This window comes from Acanthaster planci, linkage group LG06 (genome assembly GCF_054643075.1).
Source record: "Acanthaster planci isolate LZ-2023a linkage group LG06, COTS_SCS, whole genome shotgun sequence".
NCBI lineage: Eukaryota > Metazoa > Echinodermata > Asteroidea > Valvatida > Acanthasteridae > Acanthaster > Acanthaster planci.
This window is the reverse complement of record NC_141782.1, coordinates 19,409,062-19,431,445: the sequence shown is the minus strand read 5'-3', so window position 1 is coordinate 19,431,445 and position 22,384 is coordinate 19,409,062. Positions and strand designations below refer to the sequence as shown.

Below are 22,384 nucleotides of genomic sequence, written 5' to 3'. Positions count from 1 at the left end.
ACCTTTCAAATGTTCCCACTGGCTATTCCATGCCCCTTAGCGAAATTTAGACGGCCACCCGTAACTCCAATGGGTATTACTGAGTGCCCCCACCCATGGAGGATGTTCCACATCACGACTGTGCGACTAAAATTTCTACCTCAGAGACTGTGACCACACCCCGACAAACCCAAAAAGCCACGGGAGGGGGGACTGCTGCATGTAGCTTACAATGTACCAGTAATCTCATAATAAACCTGAACTCTTACATCAGAATGAATTCAGTAAACAGCACAAGGATGCGCTGAATGAAACTAGGTTGAGGTCGAAAATAATTAATCTGGCACCTAATGAAGAGGGGCCTCATAAGAGCTCTCCCATTTTATCCCAGTTATTTTGAAGGCTTCCCAGGAAATAGCTGCATTTTAATCAGGTAAATGTTACACCAATGCATTTCTACAACTTTTCAAGGGTTTGAACAATAGCTTGAAAGCCAAAGAGGAGTAAATTCCAGAAATAACAGAGCTAGAATTTGTATGTGTACCATTCAGCAGTATCTATTTCTTGTTAGGGTGCTACCGGAAATATAATTACTTGTATCGAGTCAATGTCAGATTCATATTAAATTAGTACTTTGAAAAGTGAAATTATTAGCAAGTTTAGTGCAACCAAAGTAGCATAAATCAGAATGAATTTCCTTGTCGATAATTAATCTTTATTTCTACTGACTTTTATTTGTGCACCGTTTTTATCGGACTAAGAACACCCCTCCAAGAAAAAATAGGCCCGACTCGGGGGTACATAAACGACAGCACGTGCTTCGACAGTTAAGTTATTGCGCGAATTCCAACTCGACCCAGCGTAACGTGGGGAGTCTCAGTCCGGTGTCCTTGTGCCGAGCTTGCGTGCCGAGATGGTCTCTCCTACCTCGTGTTTTTAGAGACTTGATTTCCCTCCCTTCAACTCGTATCTTCTCATTTTTCTGTCGTAACTCCGATTCGCATCAAAAGCTGAGGGCAGCCCCATCCTGTTTTGGCTTGTAAAAGTTATAGGGTAGGCCTACTCAACTTGCATCTTGGACTCCGAGAAATGTTTCTGACCGGTTTGTGCTGCTTATTGGTGCTGGGTCTGGCGACGCCCGGCGCCCGGGCGGCATTCGGTGATGTTGGGACCCACGGAAGAGATGACCTGTTCGAAAAGATGGGACAGGCAAGGGTTGAAGAGTTCGAAGTTGTTAATGGTAGGTATATAATTGCGTAAGTTGCGTTTACATCCCAGAAACTAGTTAAGCGATCCACACCCTTGTAGCATGTTGGTGTAGCACACATATCAGACAGCCGTTCGGTACATCCTGATATAATGCGCCACGCCCCATACACATAAGACTAAACTGAGGAAAGATTCCATTAGAAAAATACACTTTTGTATCCAGCACCACACCCATGGCTGTATACAAACAACTAATATGCAACAGTTTCTCCGTAATTTTCTAACAAAAGGGAAATGTTCTCCAGTCTCAGATTTCTCTCAATTCTCTGAACATTTTTTGCAATAACTGACCATCGTTAAGAAAACATTTGGAAAGTGGCATCGGGATGCAATGGTCTTTCCAAATATTTAACCAAAATTCAGAAGAAACAAGTGGATGTCCAGGACAAGCTTCATTGTCATTCTCCCTGTTTTTATTTTTTTCATAAGGTTGGTGTTTGAAGTCAACTTGCAGTGACATCCTGTTTTCCTGAGATGAAAATTGTCGTAACAATGTCTATATTAACATTGGGAATTTTTTAGATATTTCAAGTTGATTACTGCATTTAATGCATCTTAAATTTGAATTTGAAGTGTTTTTATAAAGGAATCCTGTAAATGGAAGATAACCACGGTTTTCATTAAATAAAAAACCACATATTTTGCACAAAATAAGTGGGTTCGACATTTGTGAAAACTGAAGCTTGCAATGCCAGTGTAATTTGAATTTTAACCTTGATATTGTATGCACACAGGTCAGGTGTCTTTGGACATTGTGTTGGAGGACACGGAGGGCCAAGACGAGGTCTGGATCCTCGACTTCCAAGATTTTGACCACATGCAGAACAAGTCTCAGCGGCCCATCGTGAAGACTGATGGAGGGAAACTGGTTGCAGAGCATACAGGGACCTGCTCAAGTGTCTTTTCTTCAGTGCCATATCATGTGAGTATCAACAATTCAGTACAAGAGCTGGAGATAGATTAGCCCTCCGGTGGTCCTCTCGGATCTTTTCATTTTAGTAGGGGCCTACTGTCCTCGGAGGGGTTGCACCATCTTTTTTTTGCTCTGCTGTTTAAAGCAAAATGTATTGCCGCCATTTATGGCTGCAAAATTTGTGAAGTTCATACATTAACCCTCCATGCAATCTGCTCCAAGTTGTCCCATAACTCAAAATCAGTTAAATGACATATGTCTGTACTGTTAGAGGGAGAAGTAGAAGGAATTTTTGACCGGCTGTGACTGTTACACAGCAAAAGGAGGGCTTAAATTTGTAAAGGGCGAAAATGGTGCTTGTGAAAAAGGGAAATGTACAGAGAACAGGGAAGAGTTCGTGGACACCAGTAATTATTCCTTAGAGTGACCTATTAGCTGTCAGAAAGCAAAACATGGCTAGAAAAGTTCAATTTAGGCGGGAAGAAAGTCGTTTACTTAAACACTTTTATCAGACCAGTCCCATAGGCTTTGGGCAGAGGGTGTCAAAGGGTGTCGAGTGGTGTCCGTATATGGAACTGTTGTTAGACCGGTCTTTTTTTAAATCAAAATATTGGGTCAGTAAATACCCCCCTGCTCTGGTGTTGGTTATCCATAGTCCTGAAGCTCGTGTGCAATGTGTGCATGTCTGCCAGCACTTTCCTTGCATACACTGCTACTGTCTTCCAGCAAACAACCCTATACGCAGAATTGGGGAAACGGAGGTGGCAACGCCCTTGTTTTTGGAGGGATATCCTGTCCTTCCTCCCCTGTTTCTTGTGATATCATCTGGATATTGGATGACCAAACCCAGTTAACAGAAAAATGTACCTGCGTGCCTTTTCGGGTTTGACTTCCTTTTGGGGCATCACAGAAGCAATATGAACAAGAGGGGGGTTCAGAATTACCAGATGCATTTCTCGACATGTTGATCCAGTTCAATTAAAGCAGCTATAGCAAGTCTTTTTTACCCCACCAGTCTGTCACTGGCTTCTACAAGGATACATATGCTCCTGCTCCCCCTGGGAACAAAACACTCTTCAACACCTACCAGACCAATGGAACATTTGTGCAGAAGGGCGACATACGAGTCAGGGAGGACCATCTTCAGTTTGATGGTGAGGAGTGTTGAGAGAAACCTGAACGTATTTTGCTGCCCAAGAGAGATAGTTACCAGTCAACTTATCCCAAAGCATGGTGTCAATAGTCAAACCCCCCTTTCCTAAATTGAATGATTTTGATTCTCATCGTTATTGTAAATGTTGCTGTAATTTCAGTTTTCTAATTGCGTACATTTGCAAAGTGGAAAGTTAATTCTTTCTAAACTGATGGCTAAAGATGAGACCCTGAATATTTTTTGTTAGTACATATGTGCATTCTCTTGGGCCAAACTTCTTGGTGGCAATATACACTTCTCAAAAAAAGTTAGGGACCACCTTTTTGTTAACTGAGATTTTTCCAAGCAATGAGTGCGGTCTAGTTCTTTCATTTTGTTTTCGCATTGGAAAAAAAGTTAGAAGTTTCAAAACGTCAAATGCTCATTTTTAGCAGTAAAAATCTCATTAAAAGTATACACAAAATGAAAAGTGGTCCTTAACTTTTTCGAGTAGTGTACTGGAACCACAAGAAATGCATACAATTAATATTTTGAGATCTAACTGGATTTAATTGAGTTGATTCTCGTATTTTTATTTGGTCAAACTTGCTGGTTCGGCATTGAGTATAAACTATGCCAATTTGTGTTCCAAACCCGACTCTGCAAAGGCGTGATTGACACCATGTTTGAGTGCAAGACCAGTGATGGTGCCAATGTCTGGCACAAAGAGGTAACACCTGAGACTATCCAGTTCAACACCACGCTCTTCATGACCAACGTTAGACCACAGGGCTCCAGTTCTAACCCGGACCCAGCCTACGTTCAGAGTTATGCTGTTTTGTACTGGCGTCTGTTGCGTGTGGCTTTGGCGAGGTAAGTCCAGAAAATGGGTGCTTACTTTTCCAAAACTGCAGTATGATTGGGCAGATATTGTTCATTGCTAATAACTAATTTAAGTGGTTATTTTAATGCAAAATTGTGAACCTTGAGGGACATGTAAAAATCTGTTTATCTCAACAGGATATGCCTTGGGCACAAGGACACAATTGGGGAAAAAATAGACAAGTCAGTGCATTGAGCGAAATATTTGCCGATTGCCAATGTTTGGATTTAAATGCATGATGTTTTTTTTAAAGATACAAGTTTTTGAAATTCAGATCAAGCAATGGTTGTCCACTTCCAGTTTGAAAATGCTTCTATTCTGGGGCTTGCAGGTTCTTGATAAGTTCAACAGAACAACTGAAGCCGATCTTCGAGTATGCCCTGGTGAGGCCTGTATATCTAAATGATGACGAGGAGTATGGATTTGACGAGTAAGTTTCCTGCATAGTCATAGCTACATGGGGTCTGCGGTGTGGTGATGGGTAATGATGTCAGTCCTTCTGTTTGGTCCGCAACCTTCTCCGAGATAACAAGAAGATATTGAAATGTAATGTGGTAAAAGGTATCGGAGAGCTTTCAACATCAAAATTTCTGGAACGGGGACAAGTTCACCCAATCGAAGTAGGAATTGTCAAGTTGCTCCATTTTATCCCCCTTCATTTGCACACACTGTCCATCCCCAGAACAGATAAGAAAATCTTAAAATTTAACCCGAACTTGCCTAGTGCAGCACATAATACACCGTCTTCAGTACCCAGGACCTTGAGAGTTTGGGTTGAACAACCCTGCACAAAGTATCTATTGTGTATCTCAAATTGCGTCATGCAAATTCTTCAAATACATATTTAGGATTTTTAAATTAAAGTTTGCAGAGCCCGAAGCCCTGTCCCATCCTGTCAATCTCAAGTTTTACAAGAATTTTTTCCTTTGACTTGTGTGAAGGGATCGAGCGGAAGTGGAGCTTGCCTTTCGCACCCTGACAGCGCACCCAAACGGCAGCCTCATATCGGTCTACAGGGTGAACAGTTTGGAGTATGACCCTGCTGATCTGCTTGTTGGCAACAAGCTTGGACACATCAAGATGATACCCACCAGGGGTAAGAGTTCTGTCATTTGCCTTCTTTTAATACCCAAAATAAGTCTGCTTTTTGGGCCAGGAGATCAAGTTGGGTACTGATTAATTGAAGTAAAAAAAATCGGACAGATTGAGGTTGGAACTGAAGTGTTTGTTTTCATCGTTTGGCCAGGTTGCCATCTTCCCCTTGGTGTGGAAAATGGCACCATCTCTGATTCCCAGCTTTCGTCCTCATCTGTCTGGTTGAACAGTGCAGAGTACAGTGCCCCCAAGGCTCGGCTGAATGCCCAACCAATCGATGCTGTCTCTGCTGGGGCCTGGTTGGCCGGCACTATTGACGCCAATCAGTGGATACAGGTAGATTGATTAGCAAGAATTTGGAATTGAATTTTAAAACGTGGTTTTCACAGCCGAAAGTCGGCAAGTGTAAACTTCTTACCTTTCTTTGCATGTCTGGTTTTACAATATGGGATGAACTTGTGGCTTTTGTGTGATCATTTTCAGTTACATGATAATGAAACCACAATATGACACTTTTATATCCTGGAAGACTTCATGTAACATCATTATCCATATCTTTAAGATTTTTGTGAAGGCAAAATTCTGTCACTGGAGAAATCAAGTTTTGTTAAAGTAGTATTTAAGTATGGAAAGAATTCCATAAACATCGGCCACTTGACACCCTGTTTATAAACCCTCGAGACTGGTCTGAAAAACTCAGTGTATTGGAAGTGAATACCTCACGATTTTTTTCTCTGACAGTTTGGGACACTTTGTGACTAATTAGCCATAAGGAAACAATCGGGGAAGAATTAGTGGGGTCCTTGCAAGACATTCTTTCCTGAAGTCTTGGATCCAGCAATGTTTCTCATTTCATCAGTGCTGTACTTGGTGTTTTTACCGACTTGGGATTGACCATAAATGAATATGTAAAGGGAAAAGTTTTCTGAATGGTCCCTCAAATAACTGGGTTTGGATTCCTCTCGACTTGACACAGGTGGATCTACTAACGCAGACATGGGTGTCAGGAGTACTCACCCAAGGTTACATTTACCAGGACACTGTTATGTGGGTTACAAAGTACAGCGTCTCTCACAGCGCTGAAGCTGCCGGCAGCTTGTCTCCTGTCTTCAATGAGTCTGGCGTGAATGCTGTACCAGTCGTGAGTACAGATTTATTTTTGTTTGAAGATGGTACAGCTATGTGTATTCCAAATGTGCTTCCCCAAGTTTTCGTTTTTGCCTTGGGAAAACAACTTGGAGACAGGGAAAAATCCTTTGCCCAACCCACCTGTTAAAATTGACTTGACCATGCACTGGTTCAAAGCAAGAAACTTTCCTTTTGTTCTGTCTTGTTGCTTTAAATGTAGATGAAAAAGAAGGGAAAATGAAAGCAGCTTTGAGGTTTGGAGTGAAATTTCAATAATACTATTTTCAGATTGTGTCCCTGGAAATGGCAACTTACACTAGAGCATTTAAAATTCCTAAATTTTCCTGGAGGACTACACGTACCAGGGCTGCTTGCTGTTCCATTTATTAAAAGGTGGTCTCCCTTTTCTGAAATCTAAGCACTGTCCCTGGAGATGGCTCCAGACAGTTGCTTAGTTCAGGGTTTTCATTGATACTTTCTCATTACAGGTGTATAATAAAAAAACCTTGTTTGTGTACAGGTATTTGCTGGGAACTATGACAGTGAGACTATTGTCAAAAACTACTTTGACGATCCCATTTTGACCCAGAGGATCCGCATCTTACCCCAAGAGTGGTCCAATGGCATAGCCATGCGAATTGAGCTGCTTGGATGTGACAGTAGGACATTTTGTAGTTTTTATCTTGTTCTGCTTGTTTGGAAGTTGGTGTATTTTCTCCATTGCAAAATTCCTGTCGCTTCAAAATAAGTATTTTAGGCCTGTGACTGTTTTCAGATCTGTACCCCTGCTTGATCTGATGAAGAAACCCTCGACTTTCGAAAGTCTGGACGAAATTTGAAGTATTTTTCCTAGCTAGTAATCTGCGTGTCTTTTGGAATTTTCAGTGCTGCCCTCATATTGATGCTACAGTTAAATGATGTCAAATTTAAAATTAAACCCTCACGCAGAATGAAGTCGGAAACTAGTTTGGGTCCCGAAACAGAAACACGCTGGGTTAATTTCACAGTAGTGACTGTGTCACTAAGCTTGGTTGTTTGTCATAAATTAACAAACGCTGGTTTGGGGCTCATTAAACAAAGTTAAAAAGCCCCCATGTTGCACCTCCAAACTTTGCAAATCTGCCAATTGCAGTTTCTAGCCGAGTTTACATTAAAATTGCAGTCATTTAACCCTAATAGTCCTCATTCCTCCAACAGATGAAGGATTGAGGATTGTTAGGGATAAGCACTGTGCTTAGATAGGAACGTTTGTCTATCTGTAGAGCCTTGTTTTTCACGCCACAGAGTAACTGAATTTTCATCCCCATCCAGCCCACACTGAGTGTTACACCGACTCCAATGGAGAGGACTACCGGGGAACAGTTTCGGTCACAGAGTCGGGTGAGACCTGCCAACGCTGGTCTGCTCAGGAGCCCCACACCCATTCCTTCACCCCCGAGAACTATGCCCACCGCGGCATCGGCGACCACAACTTCTGCCGAAGTCTGGATAATGCCACCCGGCCCTGGTGCTACACACTCAATCCCAGCATGCCCATTGGCTTCTGTGATGTTGGAGTGGCACAGGTGTCCTGCACACCTAATGGTAAAGTTCTCTCTCTCCCATTTTTTTATTTGATTATGAACCGGACTGCATGAAAATACGAGGAATGAAGCAAAATAGCTGGAAATTCTTTGAACATGAGAATAAGGATGGTTTTATAAAAGTGGTTCTTCATTTGACCATGTCTTTCCAGTTGACTCAAAGTGCTGCAGCAGGGAGTAGATTTGACATTTTAAAATATTCAAAATCTCTTGGAAACTTTTTTAAAAACTGTCTCCAGTATGACTCGGACCGGCCTGCTGACCCCGGCAGGCTCAGTGATTGAGTGGTTACGGTGTCTGCTGAGTAAAACAGGTCATGGGTTCCATGTCCCACTTGAGTAAGCTTTTGAATCACTGAGTGCAGTGTTACGAATATTTGTTTGGGTAAAGGTAAAACTTTTAATTAAAAATAAAGAAAAAAACTTCTCAACGCTGTACGTCTTTACAAGTCGGCGTGGATGAAGTCGAGCAAATTAAAAAATGCTGTCATTAACTTGTGGTTCCTTGGAAGTTGAGCTCCTGCCAACTGTTTGACTGTGGAAGATTAACGGGGAAGTAGAGATGCAAAAATGGCGGCAAAGGAAGGTTTCTAACACTGTACTCAGAAGCTTCTGTCTGCAAGAATGTGTGCATAATTTAACTAACTCGCTGTGCAAAGTGAAACTTGTCAATGTTTATGCTTCAGCATTTTAACGTCTTCACTCTTGGTAGTTGACCTCGTTCAAGTGTCGAATACCTACTTGTATCATTCACAAAACATAGGGGTAGAAACACCAGGGCAGATCCATGGTCCTACCCCCCTCCCCGCAAGAAAAACTAGCCTGGGAATCGACCCTTTTTTTTGGTCAGTTTCATTTGCTTTTCTCTGTAGCCTTGGCCTTCCATAAGATCACAAAAGGTTACACAAAAATATTTCCCCATTTATTATTTTCCCCAAAACAGTTGGCCCTGGAAACATTTGGTTCTGATTCCACTGTCGGAACATGTTGTGGAACATAATTGTCATTAACCAAATTCCCAACATGTGATTTCTCCAAGCTCCTGTGTGCAACTTGAAGGTGAAGTTATTTCCTTCATGTCTTAATTTAACTAAACGATATGGGATAGCAAAGTGCGTGTCAATTCAGTGTAAACAGCAAACGCACACCCTCCCAAGTTGTGGATTCAAATTACCTCGTTTTAGTGACAAGAGATGCTCCAAGCAACTTCTATGCCAATTATGCACCCTACTGCAACTTCACCGAGTGGGAGAACTACTGCACGCAGCGTTGGGTGTTTGTACTCGTTCTGGAAGTGGACTCCTCAGGAGCCACCAATAGAATGCCCATTGATGCTACGGGTGAGGAGTTCATTATTAATTCAACCCTTTCAAGTATTCCACAGTATCAACGTGCATTTCAGGCATACAAATATGATGCTGAATTAAGTATCTGTGAGAAATAAAATCTGCCAAGAGTGTTCTCACTTTACATGCTCTTGTAAAGGTGGCACTTTCAGTTGAAAATGAGGTTGAGGGCCATGCAAAATTGGAGCAAAATGTAAATGTAAAGTAGATTTTGAGGCAGTGTGCTCTCCATTGGAATTGACACCAGCATTGGTTCAGATGCAGTTTTTGAGTGCAAAATTAACATCCGTAGAAATATTATGTTTTTGTTTGCATTGTTTGCTCAGTGTTTTCTTGCAACATATTTCAAACTTTGGTGCTCTGTTAATTGAATTTCGCCGAACTTAAGAAATGAAATAGTTGCTTTGCATCAATGTCTGTTCATGCCAATGTAACAGGGAAAAATGGCGCGCTATGAGGAATTAGCAAAACAACAAAAACTCTAACTAAACCAAGGATCTTTGAAGGAAAAGTTGCAGGAAACTAAATTAATAAGGACTCGGACACCAATATTTGACTTAAAAAAAAAGGACCAAAAAATAATTTATTAACGAAAAAGTACAGGAAAAATGAAAAAAAAACCAAAAGGACTCAAGGACTAAAAACACCCAAAGACTAAGACTTTAAAAGACTCAAAACCAAAACCCAACACAGTGCGTAAAATGGACCTTATGAGTTTACACTCAGACTGCAATCACTGACTTCTAGCAGAATAGGACTCAAGCAGAAAACCACACTCCAGTTAGGAGGAACAATACATAGGTACATGTGAAGGTGACTGGTCTCTGCTGATCTGCTACACTGAGTGTGACCAGACCATGTGGCAACTCTATATGGGGGAAGCTAGGGCTTAAACAAATAAACAGCGGGCACACTACTAGAAAAAAAATCAAGAACTCTAACCTAAAGTTAAACATTTTAAAGGGGAACTACTTCTATGTAAAAACGTGTACTTAATAACATAAACATTTCTGGCTCTGCCACACCAACTCACACTTTCAGGCGAGTTTACCTTCGAGTTTGACACGTACGACTGTCCTAACAATGACCGCTCAGTCTGTCGGAGACTGGATATTCCTGAAGCTATTGTCTCCAACGAGATCACCTTGCAAACCACCGTAGAAGTTGTTGATGACGCAAAGGACAGCCCTAGGTAAAACTGGGTAGTTTCAAAATTTTCTGCTTTCACCCAAGAATATTTTACCAACTCGCTTGAAGAGGTCATTGTGGCTTGACACCAATTTTATGAAAGTTTTTTAATCAAAATGAGATCTGTTCCTTCGAAAAGAATGTTTTTCTTTATTTTGTTGGTTCTTATGTCGAGGTGTGGAGTTCAATATGTTTAGCACATCCCAACTTTAGTTAATCTTGCAGATTTGCACCAGTTTTTATTTTCTTCCCCTGTGCCTTGTTTGACTTCCTGGATAAGTGCATGCATTAAGTTGACATTGTTGCTCTCCTCAGGGTTTACTTGAAGAAGGTGCATGGATCGGACCCAACCGTGGACATCAGGGGTGGGGTTCCACCTGGCGTGTCTCATCTTGAAGCAGTCACTGTGGAGACCCATTTCTTCCCGCTCTTCCTGAGAGACGAGCTTGAAATGGAATTGACATTGTTTATGGTGTGCATTGGCTCTGAATTTAACTCTGGCGATGTAAGTAAAAAATGCACGAGTGCTTAGCAAATCTTGGCATTGTGTAATTTTAGGTCAGAGAACTTCAAAGATGAAAGCTGTTTACTATGTTGAACAGATACACGTTTGAATCTGTAACGCATAGCAGTTCCAAGGTAACATTGTTCACAAGCTGGCAGAGGTGATGAGGATAAGTAATTTTAGTGCCCACTCTAGCACTGGTGGTGAGAGAGAAGAGACCAAAAGTCAGTAGGGAGTGAAAGTTTTCTGGAGTGGGCCACTATTCACACATTCCAACATTCTTCGACAGGGCTGTCTGACTTCATCCCCAGAGAACTCCTACACAGCCTATGTCTCGCCAAATTTCTTCTACCGTCTGTACACTGCTCCGGAGGCCTTCACCGATCTCTTTGCTGACGACATAGCCACTTCTACTCAGGTGAGGGCTCAGAAGGAATAGGAAAATCCCGGCTCTTCTGGAAACTCCTAGGAATGTGGTTCTGAAGTTCTGTTTTCTCTTAAGGCTGCAGGTTTGCTGAAAACATTTGGAGGAAAGTTAAACTCTTGTAGCATTTTGACTGTAAAATGAATTGAAATATTTGTAGCAGATTGCAAATTGATGGATTTGGAAGACCACATTAACTACCATCTATCCAATGGCATTACTGAAGGTCGGTTTGGGGCTACACTCTCTTTGCTTGAGACTTGCGCTTGCTTGTCTCATTAACCACCCTGCTTTAAAAGATTTTTTTGGGCAAGGCCCCTATTAATACACTACAATGTATTGACTGCCCCCTCCAGAAAATGGGGCCTTGGAAGTTCTCTGTCTGCAAATTTGGCCCCACTGGCTTACCACCAGTGGCAGTAAGGTAGTTGGTGCCCCGCCCCCAATTTTTTGCTTAAGGAAATGCCTCACCCACTTTTGGCAGCTCCCAAAATGGGAACAGAGCTTTATGGATCAGTTAATGGCTGATGCTTTCATAAATGCCCCCCTCCCATTTGGAAATCATTTTCCACTTCTGTTGTCCCTTACAGCAGAATACCAAGGGAGTGAAATGAGATGGGTGTGGCTCACTGTGGGTTTCAGCTTTAATTCCAAGTGGCAGCAATAACAATTTTGATAGGGGTGTGCACGTGTCCCTGTTGACCAATTCACTGTCCCCCTTGCCGGGCCATTTTCCACTTGCTCCTACCAACCAGCTTGTATTATACTTTGCTCTCCCCAGACTCTGGACTCGCACAGCTACATCCATGCCAGCGAGATGCACCGCACAGTCTTCACCAACAAGGCGCTGTCGGCCAGGTCCCAGGAGTACACCATCACCAGTGTCTTCCGGCTGGTGGAGAGGGCCGGGCGAAGGAGGCGGGCCATCCTGAAGCGCGATGTCCAGGACAAGGTTGACGAGCCCATCCTGGTCCACCAGACGATCCTCTTCCGGGGCTGTCCGCCGAACTCTGTCCACGATGTGCAGAAGCAGGCCTGCGTGTGCAGCGAGGATGGGAAGGTGTATTCGCGCGACACCTTCGAGTGTGTGAAGTTGAGCCCTAGCCTTTCAGATGAGGTATGATTTGATAACGTCATCCACAGGAGTTAAGTTTCCTGTGTAAAATTTTGTGTGTGGTTGATTTACCCAACTTTACAAAACCTAAATTTGCCAGAAGCAAATGTGTTTCAGGCTGACAAAAGTTGCATTTGAAAACCTTGGGAAATGAAATCAAATACAGATGAATGCATGTCATTTTATGCTCGGTTTTACCCTTACTCCAGTGCAATTTTTCAGAGTAGTCCTCGGAAGGGATTTATTTTAATTGTGCAGAAATATACCCAGTCTTTTGCAACTCTTACCAGTGAGAATACGGTGCGACTGATATGCGTCAGTGGAAGGGTAAAACCTCGTATAAAATTGACATCTCCCAACACAAAGCCAAATATCTATTCAATGCAATGCTTCCCCAAGTGACTGTTGCTGGATTCAGTCATTCTGAATGGTGTTGAACATCCAACTTGGAGTTGTGTGCCTGGCCAGTTTTTCCTCCTACATCCCTGGCCTTAGAACTCCTACAATTGTACTTTGGATCTTCCATTTTAATGTCTGTTGCTGTAACTAAAATAGCCAATTTATTTCCAGGAAAAGCAATCACCAGTTGACAGTGCCAAGACTCCAGGAGAAAGTAATGATCCAGGCAACGACTCAAGCCAAGGTCATCATGAGAACAACTCTGCCACACTCAACACCTCAATGCTCGTACCACTCATCTGTATCTTCACTCTCGTTGCCTCATTGATGTGAGGTTCATACAAAGACAGACAAGAATGGTACCCAAAGTAAATTAGTGAAGTGAATCAACTTTTGGCTCTGAACATTTCGGGAAGATTCTTGGAGTGTTTTCGCTTTTCTCTTAATCTGCAAATCCAAACTAGAAAGGTTTTGTAACTTGTACCGAGTGTCGTATGAAGCTGATGCACAAGATAAGGGATTTATTGAAGTCATGAAACCAAGACGACTTGAATAGTTGGAGTACTTGGACCCTTCATCAATAGTATAATTATTGTGTTATTGTGCTGTAGGTAAGTGTGGTAGTTTAAAGTTTACAAGTTGAATTTTTCTCACAGACTACAGTCAACATCAAATACATGTACAGTGTATTTCGTTTCTTTGTGGAAATGTGCAAGTTACTTCTCTTCACTTCATATTTTTAAGGGAAAATGAATTTCTGTGTTGCTAATTTATTTTGGGTACTATAAAAACTATCAAGCATTCCAAACTTGAATGTGTCTGCATAGTAAATGGCAGCAGCAAATGGTGTGCACTCTGTTTATTCAAAACACGTATTTATAGCAAGATGTATTTATCAAAGAATTTATAGTCCATATCTTGTATGTTTAATGTTCCCTTAATGATAAATTCTGTAAGCGGACAGCAATAGCCAGTTTATGAATTTCTATTTTTCACTTGTGTTGCACTTTTGATGTTTTCAAGCAAAAGCCAAAAATATATGCTAAAATGGTCTGTAAGCATTTTGCCACTTTTCCTGTTTTTGATGTTCAGATGTGAAATACGACTGCATTTTCTACCTCATGCATGTCTTTTTTTTTGGTAATTCTGTTCGCCTCAAGTGTGCTAATTGTGCTCGGAAGCACTAGTATAAAATACATTTCAGTGCGGCATAGTTTGGAGGGCATTCACCCCGCTGCTCAACCTTGCACCGACCATTTCCAGAAATGTTCAAACGGCCGTTAACTGAGAGACCGACTCCACCATACATATTTATAGCAAGCTTTGCTATCGTATTCAGAAGTATTAAGATAATACTACAAAAGTCTTATTATAATACATGTGTGCTGGCAGTGGATTCAGAGTACTTCAAAGAAAAGAGCACGAATTGAACCTGACGCATAGGGAACAAAATCTTTGAACATTCCATTGAGGTTAGAGATATCGACTTAATAATATGGTCTATTGAAGGGGAATATTTTCTACAGCAGTCTTGCCAAATCTATTGCATACAAGCTGCTGCTCGGACCAAAACTTCAGTCTTGCTGCGAAATTTGGGATCCCTCCGACCTGTAGCTCTATGCTCCATCAAAGCCAAGTTGGAGCTGGAAGATTAGCTGTAGGAAATTACAGCAGGGAATTTTTAGTTGCACATATCTTGCGTCGTATGAAATCTCAAGTAACATCAGTACAGTTACCTCTAAGAACCAACTGCAGCAAATTATAGAACCAAACTGGGGTGCGGTACAATAACGTTTTCAAACACGTCTATCGGTACTCGCATCCCAAAACAATACTCAAAATGGAACCTATTCGGAGGCGTAGCTAGGATTTTACTAATGGCCGGGGGCAAAAAGCAGTAAGAGCTCTCGACTTCATCAAACGAAATTTTTACACGAGTTACTGAAAGGTGAAGGAAAGCTCATATTTTACATTAGTCTGGCCGCACTTTGAATGCGGTGTTGCAGCATAGAACCTTAGCTTGTAACAATTGACACCAGTCTGCAATTGCCGCAAGGCCCAACGACGGGTGGTACGTTTTGTTCATAGACTTTTTGAGGAAAAGTAGTGTCACTGGCATGTTGTCGCGCATGGGGGAGGTAATCGATAGAAAGGAAGCCCACCAGATGACTCGACCCTATAAAATTATTACTCGAACCACGGACATGGACGCTTCAACCGAAAACACAGAAATCCAGGATTGAAAATAACCAATTCAATATATCACAAACATCTTCAACACCATTCATGGATTCATTCTTCCCCAAGATTGTTAAATTATGGAATGACCTGTCCAGCATATTATAGAACATACAAGATTTCTAGGGACAATTATTAAAACCACATCCTGACCATATTACGCCCTTGGCTCCTTGCGACATACTAATCCAAGAGGATGTTTCAGGAGGAAAACTACCAGGTACCAATTGCCCAACCCCCTTTCCCACATGCGACAACCAGTGGTGATAATTGTAAGCCTACTGGACGGGACAGAGATACATGTAGTACATGACATTAAGAAATGAAACGTGCTAGCTAGAATGATGTAGCGGGGAGAGGATGGAACTGAAGGGGAAAAGCTTCGTTGGCTACCTCATCCTTCCTTCTGAATCAATTATTTGGCCTTCCACGCTGACACTTCAAATCTATAACAAGAATAAGCCTAAGAAGTTGCAATAGAATCTGTGATATTTACAGGAACTCGCAGCGATTAAAGCATTCTGTTCAAGTTCCACCCAAACCCTTCATGGTGAATGGGCTTCAAGTTGGAGAGAATGCAACGGCAAATGATGAATAATCGCAAAAAAGTGCAAACGCGCAATGAGTTAACCTTACTCCCAACGAGAAATTATTGGTGCATGCATTTCAACTCTTGCGGTTAATTAAAATCTCTACAAGCTAAAAGTTTTCGGTGGATTCAGTTTGCTAGATTTTGCCTTTACAATGGTCTATTGATACGTCGCTAAAATTGAGAGTGAAACACGACTATACCGATCATTTCATCATATGAAGTCTGCCTTTCAAATAAATAAATAAATAGATAAATAAATAAAAAATAAATAAACTTAAAAAAGGCTGAGATGACGGAACACTTCACCTCTGACTTGCTCAGGCCTAATAGGGGAGGATCACAACCCGGACACGATTATATTTCCACTTCCGCTTCGCGCGGCGCCCAATGACAGAACAAATGACTACAATATTGCTCGCGGGCTACGGGGATAGGTGCAGTCATACACTACATGAAGGAGTGCCGTCAAACTTATGATTACGTCTCAGAAAATACAGTCAGTTATGTCATTAATGATTTTTACGTTTTTCCGGTATTCTAAGCCCCTGCAAGACTTTCCTATTTTTTGTTATTTTGTCTTTTCATTCTTATCATTGTTGATTGGGATGCTTGCTTCTTGTATGTGTCACTTAGGGTGGATCGGTCAAGTATGAAAGACTTTGATTTTTGTTTTTATGCTTTCATAATATGCAACACGTGTAAGTTTACAAGTACGTACTATTCACAATATATGACGATTGATTAAAATTTCACACTTTACCATTTAATACGGGTGTTTAACAATAGCGCGCTTCGAAGAGTTTGCAACGCACTGGCAATCATAATGAGCGAAAGTTGTCGACCTAAAGGGTGCAGTCCACTAATTCAAGCAATAATTTCCGCCAGGCTCATTAGCATTAAAAGTGCCCCCACAGTATCTTTCGAAAAAGGGGATTGTTTGGCCCCCAAAATGGTGAGATTGTGTAAATCTTTGCCAGGAACCAAACCCTGGTTCTTTGGGCTTCCATCTGAGGGCGGAAGAGATAAAAAAAAATACGGTTGACAAATGTTCCCAAAGGACCGAGAAAGTAGAGGGTTGCCATTTGAAAAATGGCTGCGTGCTGACTTGGGAACTTCGACTTTTGGGGGGTTGGTTTTGTTTTGGGTGAATAATTAAAAATGTAATTGGTTAACCCCCCGAAAATTGAAAAGAAACTGAAAGATTAATGACTGAATAATAATTAAATTTTTGTGTGAGACACGTCAGGGATGTTGGCTTGCATGTTATTGAGCTCTGAAGAATGGTGATTTTACACTGTTTTCAATGGGGCTGGAATTAGTGGACTGTACCCTAAAGCGCGTTTGGAAAGGGTCGACAGATTTCGCGCGTTGTGATTGGCCAACTCGTTGCAAACTCTTGAAGGCGCACTATTGTGAATCGCCCGTATTCAATTTAGTCAGTTCCAAGAAACGGTCACAGAGATTTACGCCTACTTTCCTCGACTTCGTGAAGGGTGTGTGTGTTATTTATATAGAACTCTATGGGACAAGTGAACATCTTCATGTCTGATTGGTAGTAAGTTTTAATGTCACGAGCTCAGATTGTTCTGACGTCATTAGGTGGGCCTAAAGCCCAATGCAATGTGGGTAAGTGTATTCCGTATCTCGTGTTCGCACACACCTGCCCCCAAACACCTGTTTGTGCTTCTCTGAGGGGCAATCTGTTTTCCTTGCTCTGTGCATGGAGCTTCCTCCATGCTCTATGGAATAGGCTAGGTCACTTGCAGTGGCGTAGCTGGGATTTACTAGGGGGGAGGGCACAAGGGAAGGGGGCACCACCATCTAATGGAGGGAGGGCACCAGCTTTCAATGGTGTGTTTTTTTGGGGGGGGGGCACACTTTTGTTAGCCTTGTTCAATATCCTTTAATCCGTTTTTGTTTAGTCGGGGGAACCTGGGGGGGACCGTAAATTTTTTTTGGGGGGGAGACGTGCCCCACAGCCCCCCCCCATGGCTACATCACACCCCTCAGGCCACTTGAAATCAAAATTACAGCTTGATCGACCAATCAAATTATAGTATATTATTCCATGATCGACCGAAATTTGTCATCTCGAACGCTCCGGACATATCGGAGTTAGCTTTTTATCAGGCCTCTCAGACTGATAATAAACTTGAATGACAAACCTTAATACCAGTGAATGCCCCACTTACTGCGACCTATCCCGCCTACTTTGGACATATACAGTCACACGTCCCTTTTTAAACACGAACGAACTTCCAAGTTATTTTCTCCGGTGACTTATAATCACGCAGCTGTAGGGATTCACTGGTACGCGGCACGTCCCTTTACCGCGCTAACTTATCAGACTTGGTTGCCAATCACCTGCCACCATCGCCATTTTCCTTCTCTTTTTCCGACAAGCCATACTTGAGTATTTGTGCCGACTTTTAAAGGCCCAGTTCATTCCAGTTGGGTTTATCGACGGATTTTTCAACTAAAGCAGTGAAACTGAGGAAAAATGTCATCAGGTGGAACATTACAGGTACAAAATTAGAGTCGAATTCGGCCCTTTTGCTGCACAGTTATGTTGTGATTTGTGATTGTGCGTTGATACATTTGTTGATGTACGTGTACATGTACACTGACTACCATTATCGGGATCAGGTCAACTCGGACCCAAACCAACTCGGACCCATTCCAACTCGGACCCATGCCAACTCGGACCCAGGACCAACTCGGACCCACGCCAACTCGGACCCAATACTAACTCGGACCCACCACCATCTCGGACCCACAACCAACTCGGACCCACGCCAACTCGGACCCACGCCGTTTCGGACCCACCACGAGTCAACTCGGACCCACTGAATCTTACGCGCCCGTAGACCGAAATAGCGCTGACTCTTGAACCTCGCGAAGAGGTTGGCCTTCATTTTTTCGTTGGAAATTCAAGATTATGGACAGATCTATCACTTTTCATTTCAATTTTATGAACTTTTTTATTCGTCTTTTCCCGAAGATACCCCCTAATAGTAGTAAAACTATGCGCTCATATGAATGTAGCCGCCTTCCTCTATCCAAAATAGGCCCGCGTTGTGGGGCTTTTTGTGAAAGAAATACTCTGAACCGGAAACTATCAATCCCAAATTCGGGATTTATATAAATAATTCTATGATCCCTCGTGATTATGGCACGTCTTATTGTAGAAAATAACAAACCGTGGGATCACAAAATATTAATAATGAGCTCGCGAGCAGACATACGACGCTTCAAAACCGTCTCCAAGTTTAAGCCAATAGGAAATATTCCACATTTTTATTTTAAAATGATTTGATTTGTGTTGTTCGAAATTACCAACCTATTTGCGTTATTTGGACAGTCAGTTAAGGCCTGTATGGATGAATTCCTCCATCTTGCCGGTATTGGGGGTGGGGAGAGAATGGGGCAAGGTGGAGGTGTAAGACTTGCCAGGCCAAAAAAAAATTGAAAAGTGGGGTGGAGGATAACACCATTAGACACAGTAAAGGTCCAATGTTCGTGACATTGATGTGTATCTGCAGTATCTGTTGTACGTATGCAGCATCTCTTATGTACATCAGAAGGGCCTATCTGTGGCATTTTATTGCAACAAAAACTTTGGGGGTTGTTTGGTGAAAGTTCATTCGATTTCTGCTAGTGATCTGGATCTGGAAAACGGAGAGATTCTGGGAAGCCTGTGCCACTGTCTCCCTGCGTAACGTGTAGAGAGGACGTTACAGCTTGGCAGCATGCAGTGCAAAAGTGTCATTTACCAAATGCTAAAATGTAAAAGTGGACAAAATAAAAATTTTCAACCAGTTAATCACGCTCCTGGGGTTGGGTCCGAGTTGACTCAGGGTGGGTCCGAGTTGGTCGTGGGTCCGAGTTAGTATTGGGTCCGAGTTGGTTGTGGGTCCGAGTTGGTCGTGGGTCCGGGTTAGTATTGTGGCCGACTCGACATGGGTCCGAGTTGGTCGTGGGTCCGAGTTGGCATGGGTCCGAGTTGGCATGGGTCCGAGTTGGTTTGGGTCCGAGTTGACTCGAAACCCCATTATCAATGCATGCAGTCTTCCCACCGTGCCCACCGTACTTACATGATGTACTTACACGATGCATGGTGTATCACCGTATCACCGCCGCCTGCCCTATATCATGTTTATAGGGCCTGTAGGCCTATAACAAACCCACAGATTAAGTGAAAAGTGATTCAGCTTGTGTGCAGCAAAACGTGAAACAAAATCAAACGACCTTTACTGCTTGAGTAGACCTAGATTCTTCCAACATGTCCATATTTTCTCAAAACAAAGACGACGACCTAATTCATGTTATTCATGTTGTGTTTTAAGGAGATGGCTTGCAAAGGTTTGTTACCAATTTCACCATCTCCCCAACGCAAAAAAAAAAAAAAAAAAAAAAGAAAAAAAAAAATACATCTTGAAAATTGTTCGCGGTACCCGCTGCTCCATTTGACTCGGACCGGCCAGCCGATCCCGGCAAGCTCGGTGGTCGAGTGGTTAAGACATCTGCACTAGTAAGCAGGAGGTCGTGGGTTCGAGTCCCACCCGAGTAAGCTTGTGAGGTTTTTTTTTCGCAAGCTCTCGGACAAGCACTGAGCATACAGTGCTTATTAATATACGTTGGGTAAGGGCAAACCTGTTATATTAACTACCAATTTCACGTTTGTTAGCATTTCCGAAATATTACATTGTTCAGTGTTATCGTGACAAATTTTTGTGACATTGACAGTTTTATTTAATTTGTACTCAATTCTGTACGATTCGGCTTGAAAAAAATTACTTAAAAAAGAGGTCAAATGTGAAATAAACTTGCAAAGAAAAATGCTGAAAAGAGCAATGACAGTATTTTCTGCGTGCGTCCACTCCAGGTCCTTTATATTTACCCCTCTTTGTGTCATACGTGTTTGGAAGGTTTATCCATTACCCACTGCTAATCTTGGCATGAACAGCAACACTAATGGGTTTTCTAACATGTCTAAAGAGCAGGTGAAAATGTACATGTAGACCCGTAAACAGGGCCCGACGAGTACTCCTCCGTTGTACACTGGGCCCTGTCCCGACTCATAGGGATTTCTTTTTTCAAAAGTTTTATCTGGGATACCCAGGGGCATAATAAACATCCGCTTGATTTTATGAGCTGAAATTGCACCGGTATGTTCACTACTTACGGGGTAAACTATCTACTAGGTTGCTAATTGCAGAAAACTCGCCTTTTCCTCATTTGGAGGAATAAATGTTGCCTTTTTCCCCCCCGTTTTCCCATTCTGGACAATTTTGCCCCACTTGCACTAAACTGAGGGCTGTTTTGTCACTTTCATGTAACGTCACAGAGAGCGAGCTGTTTTCGGATGAAGAGACGAATTTTTGCCGACTTGTACATTACACAGACTCGTTTGTATGGTTAAGTAATGGTAGCCTGTGCGAGAGCCTGTCTAGTTTGCACCCAGACTTCAGCACTTATGAATTTTATTCAGATCTGTGAGAGTACCCATCGATCTAAGTACTCTTGGAAAATCACAGCTGTATTCTGTCGCAGCTAATACGCAATTCTTTGGCTGGTTCCCTGCCGAAATGACACACTGTTTGTGGCAAATAATTGTCAGCGCAGCTTGCCATCTGTGATGTGACATGAAAGTGACAAAAAACAGCCGTAAGTTTAGTGCAAGGGGGGCAAATTTACGAAAACAAAAAGTACGAAAACGGCAAAAAAAAGGCAACTTTTATTCCTCCAAACGAGGAAAAGGTGAGTTTTCTGCAATTAGCAACCTAGTGGATAGTTTACCCCATAAGTAGTGAACATACCGGTGCAATTTCAGCTCATTAAATCAAGCGAATGTTTACTTATGTCCCTGGATATCCCGGATAAAACTTTTCGAAAGAAATCCCTATGAATCGGGACAGGACCCAGTATACGACAGAGGAGTAATCATCGGGCCCTGTTTTCGAGTTAAGTGAAAATGGGGACTAGCATTGTAGAAGGTTAGAATTAAATAATGTCTCAGTGAGGATTTATCATAGTTGTGTGGTGTAAATTGACATTTTTCATATTAATTTGGGGGAAGTGTGTGATGTTATGAATTTATTCTGTAGAAAAAAACAAACTACAGCTATAGTCCCAAAGCCTTCGATTTCAGTTGATTTTCCATACATCCTGGGGGGTTAGGGTAGCTTACAGTGATGGAAATTTCAGGAAATAATTGGTTCTTTGGTACAGCGCTGCACAACTTGGAAATAGGAAGGCTTGTTAGGCAACCACACCAAATATTCTGGTTGCTGGATATGTTGCACAGCCTGGCAAAATTGCAAGATTAACCATGTCTGCAGTTGCTTTCGAGTGGGAGTCCAACAATGATCAGTATCCAATCAATATTAGTTTTGCACTGCCACTCAAAACATCATTGGACTAATATGGAATAAAAGGGCACGTATAATGTCAGTTGAAATTTCAAATGCACCTAAGCACAATTGGATGCAGTGAAAATTTGTCACTGCCACACAACAGTAATGCTGTACTTTGAATCTTCTCAGTTGATATTTTAGTGAATTCGTAACACATGCTTTTCATAAACATCCTGTAATG

General features: G+C 42.1%; 2 protein-coding genes across 2 annotated transcripts in view; both read left to right on the top strand.

Annotated features, from left to right (window-relative positions):
• Positions 1–819: 819 nt before the first annotated feature.
• LOC110981363 (uncharacterized) lies at positions 820–14,079 on the top strand. The gene is made up of 16 exons (XM_022238877.2): positions 820–1,219; positions 1,983–2,170; positions 3,177–3,315; positions 3,962–4,166; positions 4,508–4,606; positions 5,118–5,272; positions 5,423–5,607; positions 6,248–6,412; positions 6,920–7,058; positions 7,711–7,983; positions 9,166–9,321; positions 10,369–10,519; positions 10,831–11,020; positions 11,310–11,438; positions 12,226–12,561; positions 13,129–14,079. Exons 1-16 carry the CDS (start codon positions 1,069–1,071, stop codon positions 13,288–13,290), a joined length of 2,823 nt encoding a protein of 940 aa, XP_022094569.2. The 5' UTR covers positions 820–1,068; the 3' UTR covers positions 13,291–14,079.
• A 4,065-nt stretch (positions 14,080–18,144) lies between these two features.
• Positions 18,145–22,384, top strand: part of LOC110981358 (vacuolar protein sorting-associated protein 4-like) — an 18,871-nt gene continuing 14,631 nt past the window's right edge. Inside the window, exon 1 of the mRNA XM_022238872.2 lies at positions 18,145–18,311. Coding sequence (XP_022094564.1) covers positions 18,288–18,311 — 24 coding nt within the window. The 5' untranslated portion in view covers positions 18,145–18,287. The remainder of the gene's footprint in view (positions 18,312–22,384) is intronic.

What these genes read in the sequence shown, in the direction of transcription:
- LOC110981363 (XM_022238877.2), top strand. Translation starts at nt 1,069, where the DNA reads ATGTTTCTGACCGGTTTGTGCTGCTTATTGGTGCTGGGTCTGGCGACG. An exon ending in GAGGAGTATGGATTTGACGA is followed by an intron (nt 4,607 to 5,117) that starts GTAAGTTTCCTG and finishes ACTTGTGTGAAG; the next exon opens with GGATCGAGCGGAAGTGGAGC. An exon ending in CAAGATGATACCCACCAGGG is followed by an intron (nt 5,273 to 5,422) that starts GTAAGAGTTCTG and finishes TCGTTTGGCCAG; the next exon opens with GTTGCCATCTTCCCCTTGGT.